Raw genomic sequence first — 18,361 nt, 5'->3', positions numbered from 1 at the left:
TGCCAGTCCCTCTCTCTCTCTCTCTCTCTCTCTCTCGCTCTCTCTCACACTCCCCTTCTCTCTCTACTTCCTCAAAGTGGCCAGAGCTCCTTCTCTTTTCTCTGGTCCTCTCTACATCCCTCCACCACTCCTCTTCTTCGTCCTCCAGCTGCGAGAGCGACCAGCACCGACCGGCTCGGCCCATTCACCTCCACCTCCGACCTCAAAAAGGATCTCAGGCCTTCTTACTTTTTCCCTCAAGTCTTCCAGTGAACACCCCATTTTTTTTTTTTGAAATTCTTGACCTTTTTTGGTCTGTCACCCTTCCCGTCATCCGGAGAGTTGGCGTGTGTGTGTCTGCCGTGTGTCTGGTTTGCGTGCGGCAGCGTGTACGAGGGCTCCGGTGTCGTGCTCTTTGCCCCGAGGGACTCCCTGAAGGTCGTGACTGGAGGAGACAAAAAGTTTTTCAGCACCATGAATGTCCAGCTGCTGCTCCTGTTGGCCCTGGCCGGCCCGTTCTGCGCCTTCACACATGCAAGTAAGTGCACTGTCTGCAGACCCCGTGCTGCTGTTAGCACACCGTGTCCCCTCTCTGCCTCCATGTGCCCGGACCACACCACTCTTTGTCTGCTTTAATCCCCGCCGATTCAACAATATCCCCACGGAGGCTGGTCTCACTGAGGAAATCTGATCTATTTTCATTCATGAATACTTCAAATGGTTTTATCATATTGAAATCCTTTTAGACACTTGATATTTGATATTCTGCTTTTACTTTTAAATGATCTTTCAAAATGTATCTTAGTTTGACCAATAGGTTGAAAACGTTAAGCTTTAAGGTGTTAAAATCTCAAAGGAGCGTCCGGCTCAAGTGGATCATCTGTGTGGGTTTTCACAGCCAAACGTCTCCCTGATCTTCCCCTCTCGTTCTCACGTCACTCTCCCGAGCCCCGGACCGGCAGGAACAGTTTGATTTGCGCACACAAGGGAGAAATGTGATGTAATAGCAGCAGCTCAGCCGCCTCGTGTCTGTTAGATTCTTGGCACCGGTGAAGAGAAGAAAGGAATATCCTTCTGAAGCCTCCCAAAACAGAGCTCATACGCGGGCAGGGAGGGCGGGACTGGACGGGACAGGAGGGGGACAGGAGGGGGGGGGGGGGGGGGGGGGGCTGTAACACACACCATACACATTTATGTGAAAGCTTTTCCAGCGGTCTCCTCGACTCACGCCGGATTCTGCCATTTCTCCTTTGCTGCAACAACTTCAGTCCCTTTTTTCCTCACTTTGCTTCGCTGCTGTCCATGTTCCCTGCTCTCGGTCCTCCTGGCTGTCTTTCTCCATTTCTTTTGGTCTTACCGTCTCTTTCTTTCTGTCTCTCTTTGTCTTTCTTTCTGTCTTTCCATCTTTTGGCCTTTCTGTCTTCCTGTCTATCTTCCTGTCTGTCTTTGTATCTACCAATCTCTGACTTGCTTGTCGTCTTTCAGTCTTCCTGTCTATCTTTCTGTTTTTTCCTTTGTCTTTCTGTCTTTCCATCTTTTGAGCCTGTCAGCACTCTGTCTTCCTGTCCATTTCTTTCTTTATTTCTATTCTCTGTCTGTCTTTTGTTCCGTCTTTCCATCTTTCTTTCCTCTCCCCTCTGTCCTTCACCCTGTCCAGAACAGTTTGCCCAGGGGCAGCGTGTGTGTGTTTGTGTGTGTGTGTGTGTGTGTGTGTGTGTGTGAGTGTGTGAGTGTGAGCTTTAGGGCAGGGCTGCGTTTTGCGTGTGTGTATTAATAGAGAGAGGCTCTATAAGGAGGGTCATATGCATGTGAGAGGACCAGAGGAGACAGGCACAGAGCGAGCTACGTGATGAGCTTTAAGAGGCGCCCCACCCTCTTTTTTTTTTTACCCACATGTTATTAAACTGTGCACGGTGCCGCCCCTTGGCATTTACCCATCTTTAGTTGGGGTATCACGCTCTACCACTTGAACCCCCCCACTACCTCCCATGTCTCTTAAGAGTTCTCTGCCTTTTCTACTTTCTGTCCCCTTCCCCTGTTCCAGCTTGATGAGACTGGACCCCGGGGGACGGGGGGTTAGAGTAGAGACAGAGGAGGGGGGGGGGGGGCAGCGAGGGGTCTACTTTTAAACTGCAACCTTTGCTGGCCCGGGGACGGCATGCCTGCTCCATTTCCATGGAGGTTTGCTCTGACAAGGAGCCTTTAAACACCGTTCTCATGTCGGCCTTCTCAATTTCCCGAGGAAAACGTAAAATGAGCCACGCTTCTCAAATGAGGGTCTTCCAGCTCCGTCACCCCGGCTCTCTTAACTAGCGAGTCCCACGTATCCTGTAAAACACTTCACCTCCTGCCTCACAATGCCGCCCCCCCTACCCACCCCCCCCCCCCCCCCCCCCTTCCAGTCTCCTTCTTAATGAGTTTTGTCTGCGCCTCTGGGCCTATAACATCCCCGTCACATCTGGACGCTGCAGGGCGAGGTCAGTGGCCTTTGTCCGTGCCCGCTCCTGGAAGTGACTCAGATGTTGCGCTCATGCTCCAATTATGAGACACATGCCAGTTTAAGAGGAGCCGCGACGAACGAGCGCTTCTCACGTCAACAAGTCTCATTTTGTGAAAATGTTTAAAAAAAAAAAAAAGAAAAAGTGCTCAGTCATGTACTCCCCCGAAAACTTTCCACAGGGAGAAAGACACATCTGTTTATGGAAAGAAGGCAGAGGCCGTTTCAGACCTGGACCGAGCCCCGGCGACTCGGAACAGTAGCGGGGCTTTCAGCTTCCATCGGACTGAGAGTGGCATTACAAAAACAGGACTAAGAAAAGGAGCAAATCTCCCTGTGGAGTTTCGAGCGTCTCCTCCGTGAGCTCACGTCTCTCCCACCTTCCAAAGGAAAGTGGAGCTGCTGATGAAGGAACACAGAGAGCGCCGGGTGGAAGTTTTATGATGTGGGAGTTGGACTTGAAGGCTAGCGAGATTACGAATAAACATGAAGAGGCTGGCTGGATGGAATCGCGGAGGTCAGGTCGAGTGAAGTGTTTTGTTTGAATGTAAATATGGGGAGTTCTAGATTGTGGAAGGATGCTCCAGCACGCCCTGTTTATTTAGTCATCCCTGCCATGGCTGCATGTCATGAATCATTACATTTCAGGAACTCCTTAGGCCCAAGATTAAAGACCCTCTTAGGTCTGGTACCAGTTGCTGCCCCTGGTGATGGAGTCCAGATGGGATGTGCTGCGTTTCCCTCTTATCTGAGTGAGACCGGGAATGGGGGGGGGGGGGAAGACAAATCAGTTCCCGCACAAGAGTGGGTGCTCATTGTGCTGCGTCTGTGATAAGACACGCGGGCTGCTGAGAGTGTTCGGGCCCGTCTCCCCAGAGTGCAGTGCATGGCACGCCCCGGTATCTCCTCAGCTGAGTCCTGCTGCCCCAGCGGGGGAGTTCACTGCTGCTCAGCATCTTCCGTGGTGCAGCGACACGGGCGGGGCGCCTGTAGCTCTCTCACGTTTTCCTCCTCCACCGCTGCGAAAACATTCCTGGGCTCAAAAGGTGGATCCACTCACACTCCCTCGCACACGTCGGCTCGGACCCTTTCCCTCCCGGTGCACGCCTGTGAGTCAGTGGCTCACTCACACACACACACTAACAGGGGGGGCGGCGGGGCGGGGGGGGCCTCAGTGACAGCTGATTGTGATCATAATGGATGGAAGCTGCGACTCCCTCCTTTCGTGTCTCACACTGTATACCTCTGTGTCCCTCCCTCCCCTCACTCCCTCACTCCCTCACTCTCCACTGGAGGTGTTATTTACGCCACGGGAGTGAAACAGCTCCGTAAATCTGCATTCCACCGCCGAGCCTCATCGAGGGAAGTTTTCAAACCAGCGTCGTCCACAGTGACAGTTCATCACGGTCCATTATCAGCAGAGTCACATCCCGAGGCCTCGCAGCTTCTTCTTTTCTACTCGCTCTAACAGGCTGCTCATCCATAAACGTCTGTCCCCCGACCAAATATTGCTTTCGTAAGTCCCTTTCATGTACATGCACTCCTCCAGTATGAACCCAGTGGTACTGGGTGATGTTTTGCTGAGTGGCAGGATGATTTCAGGCTGTTGCTCCTCATGGATACGAGCCGGGACGTGCGGTCGAAGTGATGTCATCGTGGATAAAATGACCTTGAGCGCACCGCTGAGAGATTTGGAATAATAAGAACAAAATGCCACACTTACGTAATGCCAGTCTTGGGTTTTGAAGAAAATGCATGTGTGTGTGTGTGTTAGTGTGTGGAGATTTTACACAAAGCTCCATGTATGAGAGGTGTCAAGGTGCACATTAACACAACGCTCGCACATTTACAGAGACCGTTATTTACTCCGGGACCCCCGACTCCTTAACACCCATGTTGTGAGAAACCCTCACCAGCTCCAGGGGTCCTGTCAGATCTGACCCTCTCGTAGGATTTACACGGGGTCATGTACACACACACGTACGCACACACACACACACGCACACGCTAACACACGTCTCTCTGGGGGGAAAGACAGCAAACCAGAGGCAGACAGTGTTCACAGTGGAAACCAGGCAGCAGCAGCAGGAGGGACGCGGGGCTGCTCCCCCCAGCTTCTCGGTTTTAGAAACATACCGTTCCCTCTGAGCCCCCCCGACACCCCCGCCCTTTCAACCGCCCACCGTTTGGCTTCCCCTGCATCCTCCCCTCCCCCTGCCCTCCCTTTCTCTCTCTCTCTCCCCTTTCTCTCTCGGGATTCATCTTTCCCAGAGGTATAGGCAGCAACCTATCCTCGGAGAGAGGAAGACGAGCGGGGAGGACATGAAAAGGAAGCGAGGGCAGAGGGGGATGTAAACTGTTACTCTCTAAAGGAGCCATATCAGCCCGGGACGGTCGTCACAGTGGGGAGGAAGTACTACTCGGAGCTAATTGTGGGATCTGTACACATAGTGAAACAATTGTTAGCGTTACAGGGGACAATTACACAAATAGCTTGCGGCCGTAGACAATTCATCATTGCGTTCATCGCTGTTTGAAAAAAAAAAAAAACATCAGGAGCCTGCCAGGGCGGGAACAAATGTTTGGTTATATTTACCCCGCCTGTTGCTAATGAACACGCCGTCCAGCGCAGGACTAGGAATAACTGCCCCGATTGTGTCCAGCCATTCAGGGTTATTTTTATCCCAAGAAAAGTATTCTCTTCCCTTTCAAGTATTCAGAACAATTAGAGTGAAAAGTGAAATGGAGCGGGCATGATGTCAGAGCCCGAGTTTATGAGACTCACACAGACGCTCCTCTCTGCTCAGCGAGACGTCGAGGCCAACATGGCGTCCAGGCCAACATGGTGTCAGTGGAAAGTTAACTGCAGACCGTAATTTTGGTGCCACGCGGAAATCCACCTCCTAAATCTTGGAAGCAGCGCTGTCCAGGCGGAGTTTTCAGTTGTGGCTGGGAGGATGTTGAGCACGGGGAGATGGAGCTGGGGTTATTGGAGGGAAATGATGAGGTTCAACCCAGGCTGCCTCATGGTCCGGGCCTTGATGAAAGACACAAGGATAAATACACGGTTTTTATCCGGGTTCCTCAATTCAAAATGAGAGCCTCCACTTTACTTGGGAGCACAGACTTCTGAGCTCTGACGGCTGTCCTTAGACATTAACATTATTTTTATCCTTCTAATAATTAGAGAAGCAAGCTAGATCCTAGAGAGAATTTCGACAGGTCCGCCATTTAATCAAACCTCAGCCGCTCTTCCCTAAGAAACAGCGACCCCCCCCCCCCCGTGGTGGCGTTATTCACTTCATTCTCGTGCCACCCCACCCACCAATGACTGCACATGCTAAGCAGCTGAGGGTTAACGAGCCTCCCCGCGCTCCCCTCACACAGCGGCTGCAGCGGCTCCCTCCACAGGAAATGAGGCAGAGGATGTGGCATTCCTGTACGCAAACACAGTGCCCCAAAGACAGGATGGAGTGGTGGAGGAATGGAGGCAGGATGTGCAGTCTAATGGAGTCACGGGGGTGCGGTGGTCACGCCGTCACCGTGTGCTGATGACGGGAGACGTCCATCCAAGAGAGTGTGAGAAGGAGGAAAGGTCACGTCATGGCTTCATGTCGGGGGAGAGAGATATTGACCTTTTTCAGTTTGACCATCCTGACGGACTGAGGCCTAAACGTTTCAGCTGCCGTTCTGTCCTAGTCCTGATCATGACTGTTCTGGAGGTGTAGCGCACACTGTACTGTGTCGCTGCGACTACTTAGTATTCTCATTTGTTATCTCTTTATATAACTGTGGGGTTATACAGCTCCCAGTACCAAAGGCAACATTTTTTATCTGAATAATCTTTTAAAAACGAAATCCAATATCTGTCACAGCGTCAAAAATTAGAGGCAAAATGTATAACTTATAACAGAATGATCTTACTTGGAAAACATGATTAAGGAAACATTAAATCAGTGGGAGGAACATTGACGTCAACTTTTTTTTTTTTTTATGTAGTCTATATTTACTGCTGTTCTAATAAATGTAATATTTTGACAAAAAAGCATAAACTCCAGCAGAATTTATTTTCTTTTGTAATGCAAATTATTAAAGAATCTCCACAGCCAGTTAAAAAGCCCGTACTGGTGAGTTGCCCGTCATTATACCTGCATGTGAGCCCATCTGTGACCTTCTCTCTGATTCCTCTCCCCAGGCCCCACAGAAATCCCTGCAGAGCTCGCCACCGGGACCGTCCTGGTGAGTGAAGGAGGTGACCCCGCTGCGGCAACCGAGGCTGCACAAGATGAACCCACAGTTGTCACCGGTCCCCCTGCAACCGAGCCGCCAGCGGCCTCTGCAGAAGTAACCGATGCTGTCCCGGTGGAAGTCACTGAAGCTGTCCCTGAAACTGTTACTGAGGCTGCCACTGAAGCTGCCACTGAAGCTCTTACTGAGGCTGCCACTGAGGCTGAGTCTGAAGAGATCACAGAGTCGGTCACTTTCCCTACCGTCATCACCGAGGAGCCCATCCCCGAGACAGAGGCTCCCACTGCTGCTGCAGAAGCACCAGAGCCCCTCGCCACCGACGCTCCTGCCGTGGAGACCGCAGCCCCCACCGAGGCAGCAGAGGTTGAGCCCGTGGCGACGGCGGCCGCCGAGGAAGTGACGGAAGAGAGCGTGGTCGTTGATGACATAGAGGGTGAGCAATGTGTGGGATGGAAGCACGGGAAGAGCATAGTGCGAGGTCAGATAACGTGGTGTGTCTGATGCGATGAATTCAAACTCTGTACGTCCGTTCTCTAGTGAAAGAGAAAGTTTTTATAGTCATATGCATCATCGGATGGATGGATATGGATGTATAGATGGATGGATGGATGGATGGATGGATGGATAGATGGATGGATAGATGGATAGATGGATGGATAGATGGATGGATGGATAGATGGATAGATGGATGGATAGATAGATAGATAGATAGATGGATGGATAGATAGATAGTTAGATAGATAGACAGATGGATGTATAGATAGATGGATAGATAGATAGATAGATAGATGGATGTATAGATAGATAAATAGATAGATAAATAGATTGATAGATTGATAGATAGATAGATTGATAGATAGATAGATAGATGGATAGATGGATAGATAGATAGATAGATGGATGTATAGATAGATAGATAGATAGATGGATGTATAGATAGATAGATAGATAGATGGATAGATAGATAGATGGATGTATAGATAGATAGATAGATAGATGGATAGATAGATAGATGGATGTATAGATAGATAGATAGATAGATAGATAGATAGATAGATAGATAGATAGATAGATAGATAGATAGATAGATAGATAGATAGATAGATAGACAGATAGATTGATTGATTCATCCTGTGTAAATCTTGATAACCGACCCACTCTTGTCGTTCTGTCTCCCAGAGGGAATGAGCTCCGGCCAGGTAGCCGGCGTCGTGATTGGCAGTCTGCTGGCAGTGGTCATCGTCATCGCCGTGATGACAGCTGCATGTAGGAGGATGGGAAAATACTCGTAAGTCCTTCCCTGTGTCTTCTCTGGTGGACACACCCGTGCACAGAGCTTGAATGAGTGTGAATCAGCACGCAGTTAAAATGATTGTTGTGCAGCGAGTCATCACTCCCTCTCAATGTGGAGTGGAACTGCGTGAGCTTTTAGTCATCACTGGTCCTATGATGAGTAAACACAGGCACTGATGTAATGGGTCATTTGGGGCCGTGTGATAAGACGACCTTGGATGCATGTCCGGCACAAACTGCAAAGCATTTTAACCAGAATTGGACTCCAGTGCCAAATATTCAACGTCGACCTTCCCTCATGATGGGACGGAGGGCCCGTCCCAGTGACAGTATCTCTCCCAGGCCCCCCCCCCCCCCCCCCCCCCCACTATGAGAAGACTGTATTTGCATTGCCTGCTAACGACGGATGTTTCTTGTGTCACAGGTCCCCCAGGAACAAAAAACCTCAGAAAAAAGACAACACTGTGAAATCTGTAAATTTCTAAAAATTTGATTCTCCCCACTGATCATTTTAACCCCCCCTTGGCCGCCATTGTCTCAATTCACATGATGTGTAACAGATGCCCAACCCCCCCCCCCCCCTCCTAAAAAAAAAAAAAAAACTACTGACAAAGCTAAACGGCTGCTGCTCCTTTTGCTGACACAGACCCACAGCCCTATAGGAGGACAAATCTGGCCTTCGTGGTGACAAGTGTCTCTATTAGGCCTTAAAATGAACATGTTTGTTGACTCAGTTTGTGTCCGTGTGGCCGGAGGTCGCCGAGCAGACTCTTTTATAACAGCTCAATCGGAGCCCTGGACAAAGGGCTTGTGTTTGTCAGACGAGGGCAGCAACGTGAAGTCTACAGCTCCGTTTATTTCGGGTACTAATCATTGAGTGAGTGTCGGTCTATTTAAAAAAAAAATAATGTTTTTCACTGTATATCTTTACATCTTGCCTCCAAATGGGGAAATGTCCCAATTCTAATCTCGTCGACACTAAAACAACCTGTAAAGCCAAATGTCTCCCTTTTAAAAAAGGTTGGTAAACATGCCTCTTACACAAGCGTTATGCTGTTTCCTTTTTGTGTATTGACCTCCATCTTTAATCCTGCCCTCCTCAGCCTTCATAATGGATCAACTGAATTTACTCTTAAATCGAGTGAAAAGAGGAATTCCGTAGGACTGATTTTTATTTGGACCCACACCAAATTGAATACACCCGTAAACTTCAGTCCCTTTAACACTTGTTTTTATCAAGATCCTTGAATTACTCTCTCACAATTCAATACAAATCTTAAATTTTGCCCTGAAGAAAAGAGAATCCTGTGTCGAACCCCTGATGCAGATCTGCACCACAGTTTAGTGGATTCTTCCATCCCTCCACCAAGTTTCATGGAAATCTGTTCAGTAGTTTTTGCTCACAAACATATAAACCAACCCATCAGACAGGGCTGAAAACATAACCATCTTGGCGGAGGTAACAAGTTCTACCTCAGACACTAAACCGCCCATTTCAACCAGTGACTGACTCTGTGATTATCTTCCTAAATGCTAATTATCTCTTCTCTCTTTCTTTCTTTTCTTTCTTTTAAACTCCACAGCCCTTGAAGAAAAAAGCAGCAAAGCAGCAAGAGCACCCAAGGTTCTGGAAATTCTGAACTACTGAACTGTGACGTCATTTCTGATCATTAAAACAAGCACGACTCCAGAACTAAACCAACCTAACCAGGACTCTGGACTGCCAAAAAAAACAAAACAAAAAAAACAGGGGGAGGGAGGCTTGTGTGTATTTATGTGTGTATTTGTATGAGTGTGAGACAAGAGGGGTACATGAGCAGACATCCTCGCCTCCCCCCCCCGCTATCTCCCTGACCCCCTAAAGCTGCAGATATGAAAGGCTGTGGCTTCCCCTGCTCCCCCCCCGGGAGAACAAAACGAGGTGACAGCAGGATGTCACAAAGAATTTCAGGGCTTTTCAGATGCATTTCATAAAGAAAGAGAAGCAGGGGATTATCTGACATGCAGGGGGGGGGTAAACTCCCTCCTCTAAACTATTTCAGTGACTGACTTAGATTTGCACTTAAGTGTGTGAAGGACATAACAAATGCTCACATAACAATAGGAAATTAAACACACGTGGATGGTGGGAACAGGAAAAATGCAAGAGAGACAGTTACAAATTCCACAGGATGTATATACAATGTAAGGGGGACTACACAGCATACAGCTAATGACTTTCTCCTAATGCAGTTGCCTAGGCTAGCATTTGATATTATGGAATACACAGTAGACACAGACCTTTGTTGTGGCCTTTAAGACGCCCCTGAGCACCAGTTCAAACGTTTCCTCATGTAGCCAGATCCTCTGACATGTCGGCCGACTGTATGAAGCACCGTGTGCCGAAGTTTTTCTCTCCCCGACATGACGATAGTCGCGAGCGGTGTAGGCTAGCACGGGGCTAACAGGAACGACGAAGGCACCTCATTTGCAAGAGTAACGCGACATTCTGCCCACGTTAACACTGACTTCTAAAAACCTAATACATATCTGTGAAATTTAGCAGAAGGGTTTGCGCCACTGTCTCTGGTATTCTCTCGGACCTTTGGAGGATTTGCAGTTTTGAAGTGCGTTATTAATGTGAATTGACTGTAGTTTTTAACTGCCACCCATTCCAAAAAAACAGAACAGCTTCGTCGACTCCCGGCTCGTTCCATAGGAAGCCTCTCACCCAGCCCGCGGCTGCTAGACCTGGTGATTGCATTGTCCCGACAGTGTGCTCACAGTACTTGTGTTAATAGGTAGATTACCAGAACAGCCATCCCGTCTTTACATTGGCCTAACCCCAGACCGGTGCACAGGATGACATTTTTATAGTTGCACTTAGTTTTAGTGCACAGTGTTAGGCAGCAATGCCCCTGCTTTTTTTTTTTTTTTTGCAATTGTACGTATGCTAAATGGGTGTACAATTTATGAAGTCTCAGCTTTGCTCTGCTGGCTTTCCAAACTGGTTTAATATGTGCACTGACTGAGTGATGTAATGGTTAATGACTAGGCTTTAGACACTGCAAACGTTTGCAACGACATGTGTCCGCGTCCTCCCTTCTGCTTTGCCTCATATTATCAGTTCTAGGTCTTTAATTTGTGCCATCTGATTTGTTTGAACCTTGTATTTAATTGCAGTGTTTTTGTTCATACTGTTTCAATAAAAAACTGAAAACACTCCACAACCTATTCCTCTGAACGCTTGCTTTTGTCTTCGTTTCATCAAATGAATTACAAACAGCTTTTTTTCTGTTGTCATTTGTCTCATCCATCTCCGTGGCAATTAGATTACGCAGTTACCGTGGCAACGCCTCAAAGTCAACATGTCCTTGAGCAGCTCTTTGTTCAAATACTTGTGACGGTTAAAATCACATGACACTTTTTTTCTGTTTCCAAGTGCGACTCATACACATCATCAGCAAGCTCGCAGGGGCAACGTCCAGCGGCCTGCTCTGATTGGCCCATTCAAGTAACGCTTCAGATGTTCAAAACACAACCTCTTTTTTCAGAGCGTAGGCAAACATCATCAAATATGAAAGACCACGCGGCCTCAGACCGTTGAGTCCGTTGAGCCCTCTGACAGTTAGGTGTGTATTTTATGTCATGTTGTGGAGTTTTTCGTACGACGCTGTTAAGCCGGGGCAGGGCTCCAGAAGTGGACTGAGTCGCACAGAGATGCTCTGTGTCTGGCTGCCTCTCCTCCGTGTGGTTTTAGGCAGCAGTCCAACGCCCACCGCCCCAACCCTCTGCCCCAACAGCGAGCTCCACGGCTCCCTTTAGCTCTCCCTCTCGCCTCAGACTGCTGGGAACAATGGAGTCTTTTGAGAGGGGCAGATGGTGAGGCTATGGGCCACGGCTGTGAGGCTGCTCACCAGTAGCTCCCGCTCTCCCCTTCAGCAAAGGGGGAATTCTGTACATCGCTAGAGGGTGGAGTCACTTCCTGGGTGGGCACGCCAGCATTGATCATGTGCGTTGCACTCTCACACACACACACACTCACACACACTCAGAAGAAACCAACTCTGTGCCCTCTCTGTGCGGATGAGCACATGTTAAACCAATCATAACAGTCGAGCTCCAGCAGAATGTCCCAGAAAGGCAGCTCACCATAAAAGTGTGTGAATCACAGAAAAGAGTCCCAGTCAGAGTCATGACACATAGTTATGACTAAACACACACATGTATGTCTCATAGTCAATTGTCCAACTTGAAAACTGCCTCCTCTGTGCTGGATAGACTTAAATGTAAGTGTGTGTGAGAATTCTACATCGGAACACAGAACCTGTGAGTGTGCGTGTATACTTGTGAAAACGAATCCCAGTAATGGAGTCATCAGAGTTTAGTCACCGCACAAAGTTTCCCACCTCTTTCCTGTGCTCGTCTCGAGGTGACTGAAGACTGTCTGAGAGGAAGGAAGAAGCCGCTCTGTTCTAGACAGATGGATGAGGCAACATCTCTCCCACTAAATAAAACCAGACCTGTGTATCTTTCATTTAACAGAAGACATGGGTGTTTATTTTTTTGCTGCGACCACAAGTGCACAGTTGCTTATAGCCGACTGTATGCCGCAGGTTTGTGACATATTCCCCACAGAAGAAAAGTGTGGCCTGAACTGCTGACAGTGACGACAGAGCAGATTGTATAACAACGGAGGATTGAAAAGTAATAAGGAGGCAGGAGGTTTCATTCTGCTAGATCGGTCTCTGGCAGGCGAGGATGTGTCGGATGAGACATTTTGGCGTGTAGAATGTGTGTGATCCCTCTCATCAATTTATCAAACAAGCAAAAACTTTGTAAAGAGAAAAATAAATGAAAGATGGAATCCTGTCAATCCTGTCAGTACTCACATTGGAGGTTTTTATCGAGTTTACAGTCAAACAAAGATGGGACACAAACAGGTTCTGCTGTGCAGTGAAAATTCATAAAGTAAATAATACATACAAATATAACCAAATACTAAATATATATATATTTACTATATACTGTATAACCGGCCACTGCCTCACATCTGCCAGTTGAACTATATTGGACTGTTATTATTATCATTACTACCATTACTCTTACTATTATTACAATTATTATTATACACAACACCCATAAATAAATGTAAAAAGAAGGAAACATATATGAAAATAATGTGATTCCATTCACCATAAAAGCCTTGGTTCCTTTCTATTTATAACAAAACATACAATATCTCCACCAAGGTTTCTTTAATTATAATTTCTGCTCATATTATTAAAGGTTGTCCAGCTTCCTCCTAAAATCCAAAGACATTGGGCATCATGGGAGACTCTAGAATCTAGACTCTAGATTGACTGTAGGTGTGGTTTTGAGTGTGTCTGCCTCTCGCCGAATGTCAGCAGGGATTGGCCCCAACCTCTCCTTTCTCTTATGTTGCTACTATAATCTCACCATACCAATACTTAACTAGGATTCAAGGTTTTTCTTGTTGTACTTTCTGCTCTCTTGAACAAATATAGCTTTTAAAACAACATTTGTACAAACTGTTGGTAAAAACCGGCCTGAACAAATAAAAAGAATAAATGTTGTAATTTCCACAAACAAACATTAAACATCCGTCAAGGGACTCCTTCAAACATGCACGTTATGTGTCTAGTGTCCATTGTGTGGTTACTGGCAATATAAACAACGTTATGTCATACTGGGATAAATAGATTCCTCTTACATCCGGTTGATGTCATTCATCCAGTCGGTCACATTTGAACATCTTGGGTGTCCAGTTCAGCAGCCCTGCATGTCTTTGGATGAACATGTGGGGGAAACGTAGCCTGTATACAAACATGGATAGAACATGAAAACTCCACACAGAAAGGCCTCAGCTGGTCAGGACCTTCTTGCTACTATCCTGTCATTGGCTGTATCCAACCTGAGAGCCTTTAGAACACCTCTATCTGGGGCTTGACGTTTCAAAAATGTGGTTTTAAGTCAGATCAAAATAAGGAAGTAGATATAGGATATGCTTACACCATAGCATATGTTTTCTCCGTGCATGCTGCTCACGTCTGCAGCTCCTCCTCGCACGGAGTTGTCATGTATGCCATCCTATAGTGACCCGGGCAGAGCAGCAGTATGTGGGTCTGTGTGCGTGCGAGGAGTGCCACATGTCAAACCTGAGGAGTGCCCCCGGTTTGAGATGTCACGGGGAAAATGTCAAGCCCGGAGCCCCCGTGAGTTTTGAGTGCCGCAGACAGCTGGGTCCCGGGGTGGATGGAGTGGGGCGGGGTGGGGCTGCAGGGACCAGAGAGAGAAGGGGCACAAAGTTAGGTGACAGAAACAGACATGGTGTGTTAGTGTGTGTGGTCAGATGCAGTATGGGTGATGCAGGGAATAGCTGAATGTGCTTGTGTGTGGCAGCAGAGAGGCGGGGGAAAGTGAAAGAGGAGACGGGATGGTGTGTGTGAGGCATGTTAAGTGTGTGTATGTGTGTACAGTATCTGTGCACATGGCGTGTTACTTTGTGGAGGTCAGGGTGCGCCTCTAAATGTGTGCGCATGTGTGTACGTGTGTGAGTGTCCAGACCTGTGTACGTGTGTGGGTCCTTATTCTGGAGGGCACGTGTCTATTGGTCTTTGGGGGATTATTAGCATGGGTGTGGCATGCGGTTGTGTGTGTGTGTGTGTATGTGTGTGTGCATGTTGGCACAATGAGCCACTGTTGTATGCATGTATGTACAGTATCATGGCCTTTTGTTTGGTACAGTTTGTACAAGTGCTCTGATGTCTTCTCATTTGCATGTTCTTCCCTGCACATCTGGCGTCCCACAACATGAAGCAATAAAATTAGATTTTGTCCCAGTGACATGACCTGTTGTCCGGCAACACACGCGCCTTTGTCCGCACTGTGTGGCACACATGTTCTATAAGAGATCCTTATTGTTTCATGCCAGAGTCTGGCGTTGTGATCCGCCTGATACACAGACACATTGTGGACCACCTCTCCCTCTTTGTCTTTTCTTGTCCCGCATGTTCATGTGGAGGGTGAGGGTGAATGTTTCATTGTGCATGGAGTCATTGGGCCGAACCGGCGCCCACTGCCACAGGATGCGTTGCCATACATCGAATCTGGAGCACACTTTGTCTCAGTTCTCTCTCACAATCACTGAGTTTCCTGTTTGATTTGAACTTGACTTTCCGACCATTCGGCATCTTCAAACTAAAGGATTTCTTTTTAAAAACTAGACTGGCACTCAGGGGAGCGCATTAACTCCACCAAGAGCCAACAGTCCCCTTTAATTCAGTCAAGTCGCACCGGATTAGACACACTTATAGAAATCTGTTCCCTAAATGTGATTTTGTTTCCATCAAGATCGATGAATTATTCGCTAGAAAGTTAATGAGAATTCCAAAATGTTATGAGTTCTTCCCTTAGCCATACGGCATCCTTCCACCAAGCGTTGTGGTAATCCATACTGTAGGTTTTGTATGATATTGCTCAGAGACACACAAACGTACAAACCAACCAACCCAACCAAAAACAACTCCTGGGTAAGGTTAAAAAAATTATAGTGTTTCATTCTTCAGTGTGCCTTTATCTTCAACACCAAAATAGATAATCATTCATCTTTGATCCAAAGTACATCGCTGATTTAGTTCACATATATTCAAACCATACCTGCCGATCTAAATGTACAGATGTTAACACTCATTTAAATGTGAAAATACATAGGGTTAGGGTAATGTATGTTGAAATGCTCTGTCGTGTTGTAAACTTAAAAAAAAGTTCCATATTTCTATCGCCAAATTGTCAGTTTACTTGTATCTGTTGCTGAGAACCACACCTCAGCTTTCACACTTAATATTTATACCTTCACGATTGTCCTCTCAGTGCTTCAGAATGTTGTTTTCAACGTCATGTGACAGCAAGGTTATTTCCAGTCAAACCAGGTGAGGGGCTGCATGTTAACCTTAAAACTGGCAGCGACACAAGCTGCTTATTCGATCCGGGGCAGATGATGTTTCGACCCTGACGTCTTTTTAGAACGGGGATGCTGGATACTGTGACATGTGACAGCAGCTTCCAACCCGCATTATCACTGTGCTTCAAGCCAGAGCGCTGACAGTAGGAACTTACTGCCATCGTGCAAAGCAGCATTGCAAACAATTCTTTTCGCTTTTCTTACTTCTCATATTTTGGATTATTTATCTATATGTTGAATTGCTTTCGGCTGCAGGAAAACTCCCTCCTATGTCTTTGACTGCTTAGCCATGTGTGCGCCATGGCTTCCAGTCAGTCAGCACCTGCTTGTCTAATGATTTGACGTATGTGTCGGACCAGCAGACCCAGTCTGGAACTTTTCACCATAATTCAACACCTGTGACTGCCATCAACTGTGAAAGACACGCCGGAGCCTCGGACATGTCCGGAGTGACTATAGACAAACATGATCACAGTGAACCAGACACTGATTTAACAGATGACTGAAGTTTGTAACTCAAGAGCTACTGTATGTGGCACCACTTGGTGTCAGAGGGTGTTTGGGAAGTTGGATCTTAAACACAGAGAAGGAGAGAAGCCTGAGTAGAGGCCTGTTTTGTGTGATCTCTCATTATGGCTTTGCAGAGGTCTGGCATGTATGATCGCGAAAAATGCTGCTCAACCCACGTTTATATTAGAACAAGAGCCTGTGCCATGAGAACACCACCCATGTGCTGTGCAATGTCACAGATGGACATATGGGGTCCGGTGAACTCCTACGGATTCTTTCCAAGACGAGCTTTCATGCTGGTATGATTCTGGAGGTGGAACCATGTGAAACCATAGGGAGCGATCTCTATCAGTGTAGGTGTGAGTCTTATCAGTGTGTGACTTGTGTGTCAATTGACAATTGTTGGGGAGAATAGAGAATACTCAACAGCTGTAGGACTCAAATAATGTGTGTTCATGAAAGGATTGCGTTATGGCTTACTTCAAACATCCAAATTACAACTGCCAATGAACTGTCTTCAACTTCTGCAAGACTAAATCATATCAAGTAAAAGTTTTAAGAACATGCAGGTTAAAATAAAACAGCATTTAAGACATCACTTTTTCAGCTGACAAAATTTTAATTAACAGGTTCATTGTTGTTATACATTTGTCTCAAGCCTTAGGTTAATATGACCTCATTCATATTATGTACCATTTATCCTTTGATATAATCAAATACAATGTAATCTTACATGATCTAATACACATATTATATTATAATATACTATATTATAATATAGTTTTACAATGTGTTTGCTGTAAATGTCCAGTGCCAGAGGCCAACTGTAAATGCATTGAAGTGCCTGAATACTTCTTTATGTTGAGACTTGATTATGTGGCGCCCTCTACAGGTTAGATGACTGCACTGCAAGTGCAGTCATTTAACAGATCAAATTTGAGATAGGGTTGTTTGACTTACTTCAAGCAAAATATTAGAACATTTATTAACAAACCAATTCAGTTTTTAAAACAAATTATTAGAATTTTCTGTATCTAAAAATTCGAATAAAATATAATAATATGAAGAAGTTGTAAACACATGTAGCCCTGCTCCACTGTGCCAAGTTGTACTTTTCAGATGTGTCCCTGTCATTTGAACTTCTTTCTGCAACCACATGCTGCTTATGTCAGTATTTAATCAGGCTTTCAGTTCTTTAATAGCCTATATATTTGAATTCACATTATTAGTTATTAATTTAATTATTTAAATTTTGTTATTTACCTCCTGCGCAGAAGTAAACAGCGCACCTCCTGCATAGAAGTGGAATGCGCAGGATTCATCATTTACATAGTGTAAGATATTGTGCAATTGATGGGTGGTTGAAGTCTTGCTAATTTTAGGGCTTCAGTATCTTCGGCATGCAGATCGGGAAGAGTGGGGATTGAACCGCCAACATTCTTGTTGGAGAACGACCACTCTACCCCCTAGTCCACACCACCTTTAATGGATTTACCTGCTCATCCCATCAGAAACTAATCACAGGAAGAAGATGGATCAAATAATTGTCTGTGTGTGTCTGTATCATTCTATGCTGCTTTTGATACACATTTCATTGTATTTTCTACTTTACTACATATATTCGACAGCCTTATTTAAAAGTTACTTTTATATTTTGGGATTTTAGTTTTATATTACTTATTTATAATTATTTGAATGAAACAGTAAATACAGGGGGTGGGGGCGGGAGCAGTCATACGTCACTGAGGGGGACAGCTGTCTGGTGCTGTGATGTCCTGCAGCTTAACAAACCTGTTGCTGATTGGTCCAGATCTAACATACCCCATCCTCTGACCAATGAGAGCGCCGGAAGCTTGTTGGTGCATTAAAAG

The 18,361-nt window shown here is 46.3% G+C and overlaps 1 protein-coding gene across 1 annotated transcript; it reads left to right on the top strand.

The window, feature by feature from the left end:
- The first annotated feature begins 15 nt into the window (after positions 1 to 15).
- On the top strand, positions 16 to 11,230 carry si:ch211-156j16.1 (uncharacterized protein LOC564557 homolog). The gene is made up of 4 exons (XM_062392932.1): positions 16 to 517; positions 6,672 to 7,157; positions 7,904 to 8,012; positions 9,601 to 11,230. Exons 1-4 carry the CDS (start codon positions 454 to 456, stop codon positions 9,605 to 9,607), a joined length of 666 nt encoding a protein of 221 aa, XP_062248916.1. The 5' UTR covers positions 16 to 453; the 3' UTR covers positions 9,608 to 11,230.
- The last annotated feature ends 7,131 nt before the right edge of the window (positions 11,231 to 18,361 follow it).

Source organism: Platichthys flesus, chromosome 7 (genome assembly GCF_949316205.1).
Source record: "Platichthys flesus chromosome 7, fPlaFle2.1, whole genome shotgun sequence".
Taxonomy (NCBI): Eukaryota; Metazoa; Chordata; class Actinopteri; order Pleuronectiformes; family Pleuronectidae; genus Platichthys; species Platichthys flesus.
Note: the sequence above shows the minus strand (reverse complement) of the source record. Positions and strands in the feature narration are given on the sequence as shown.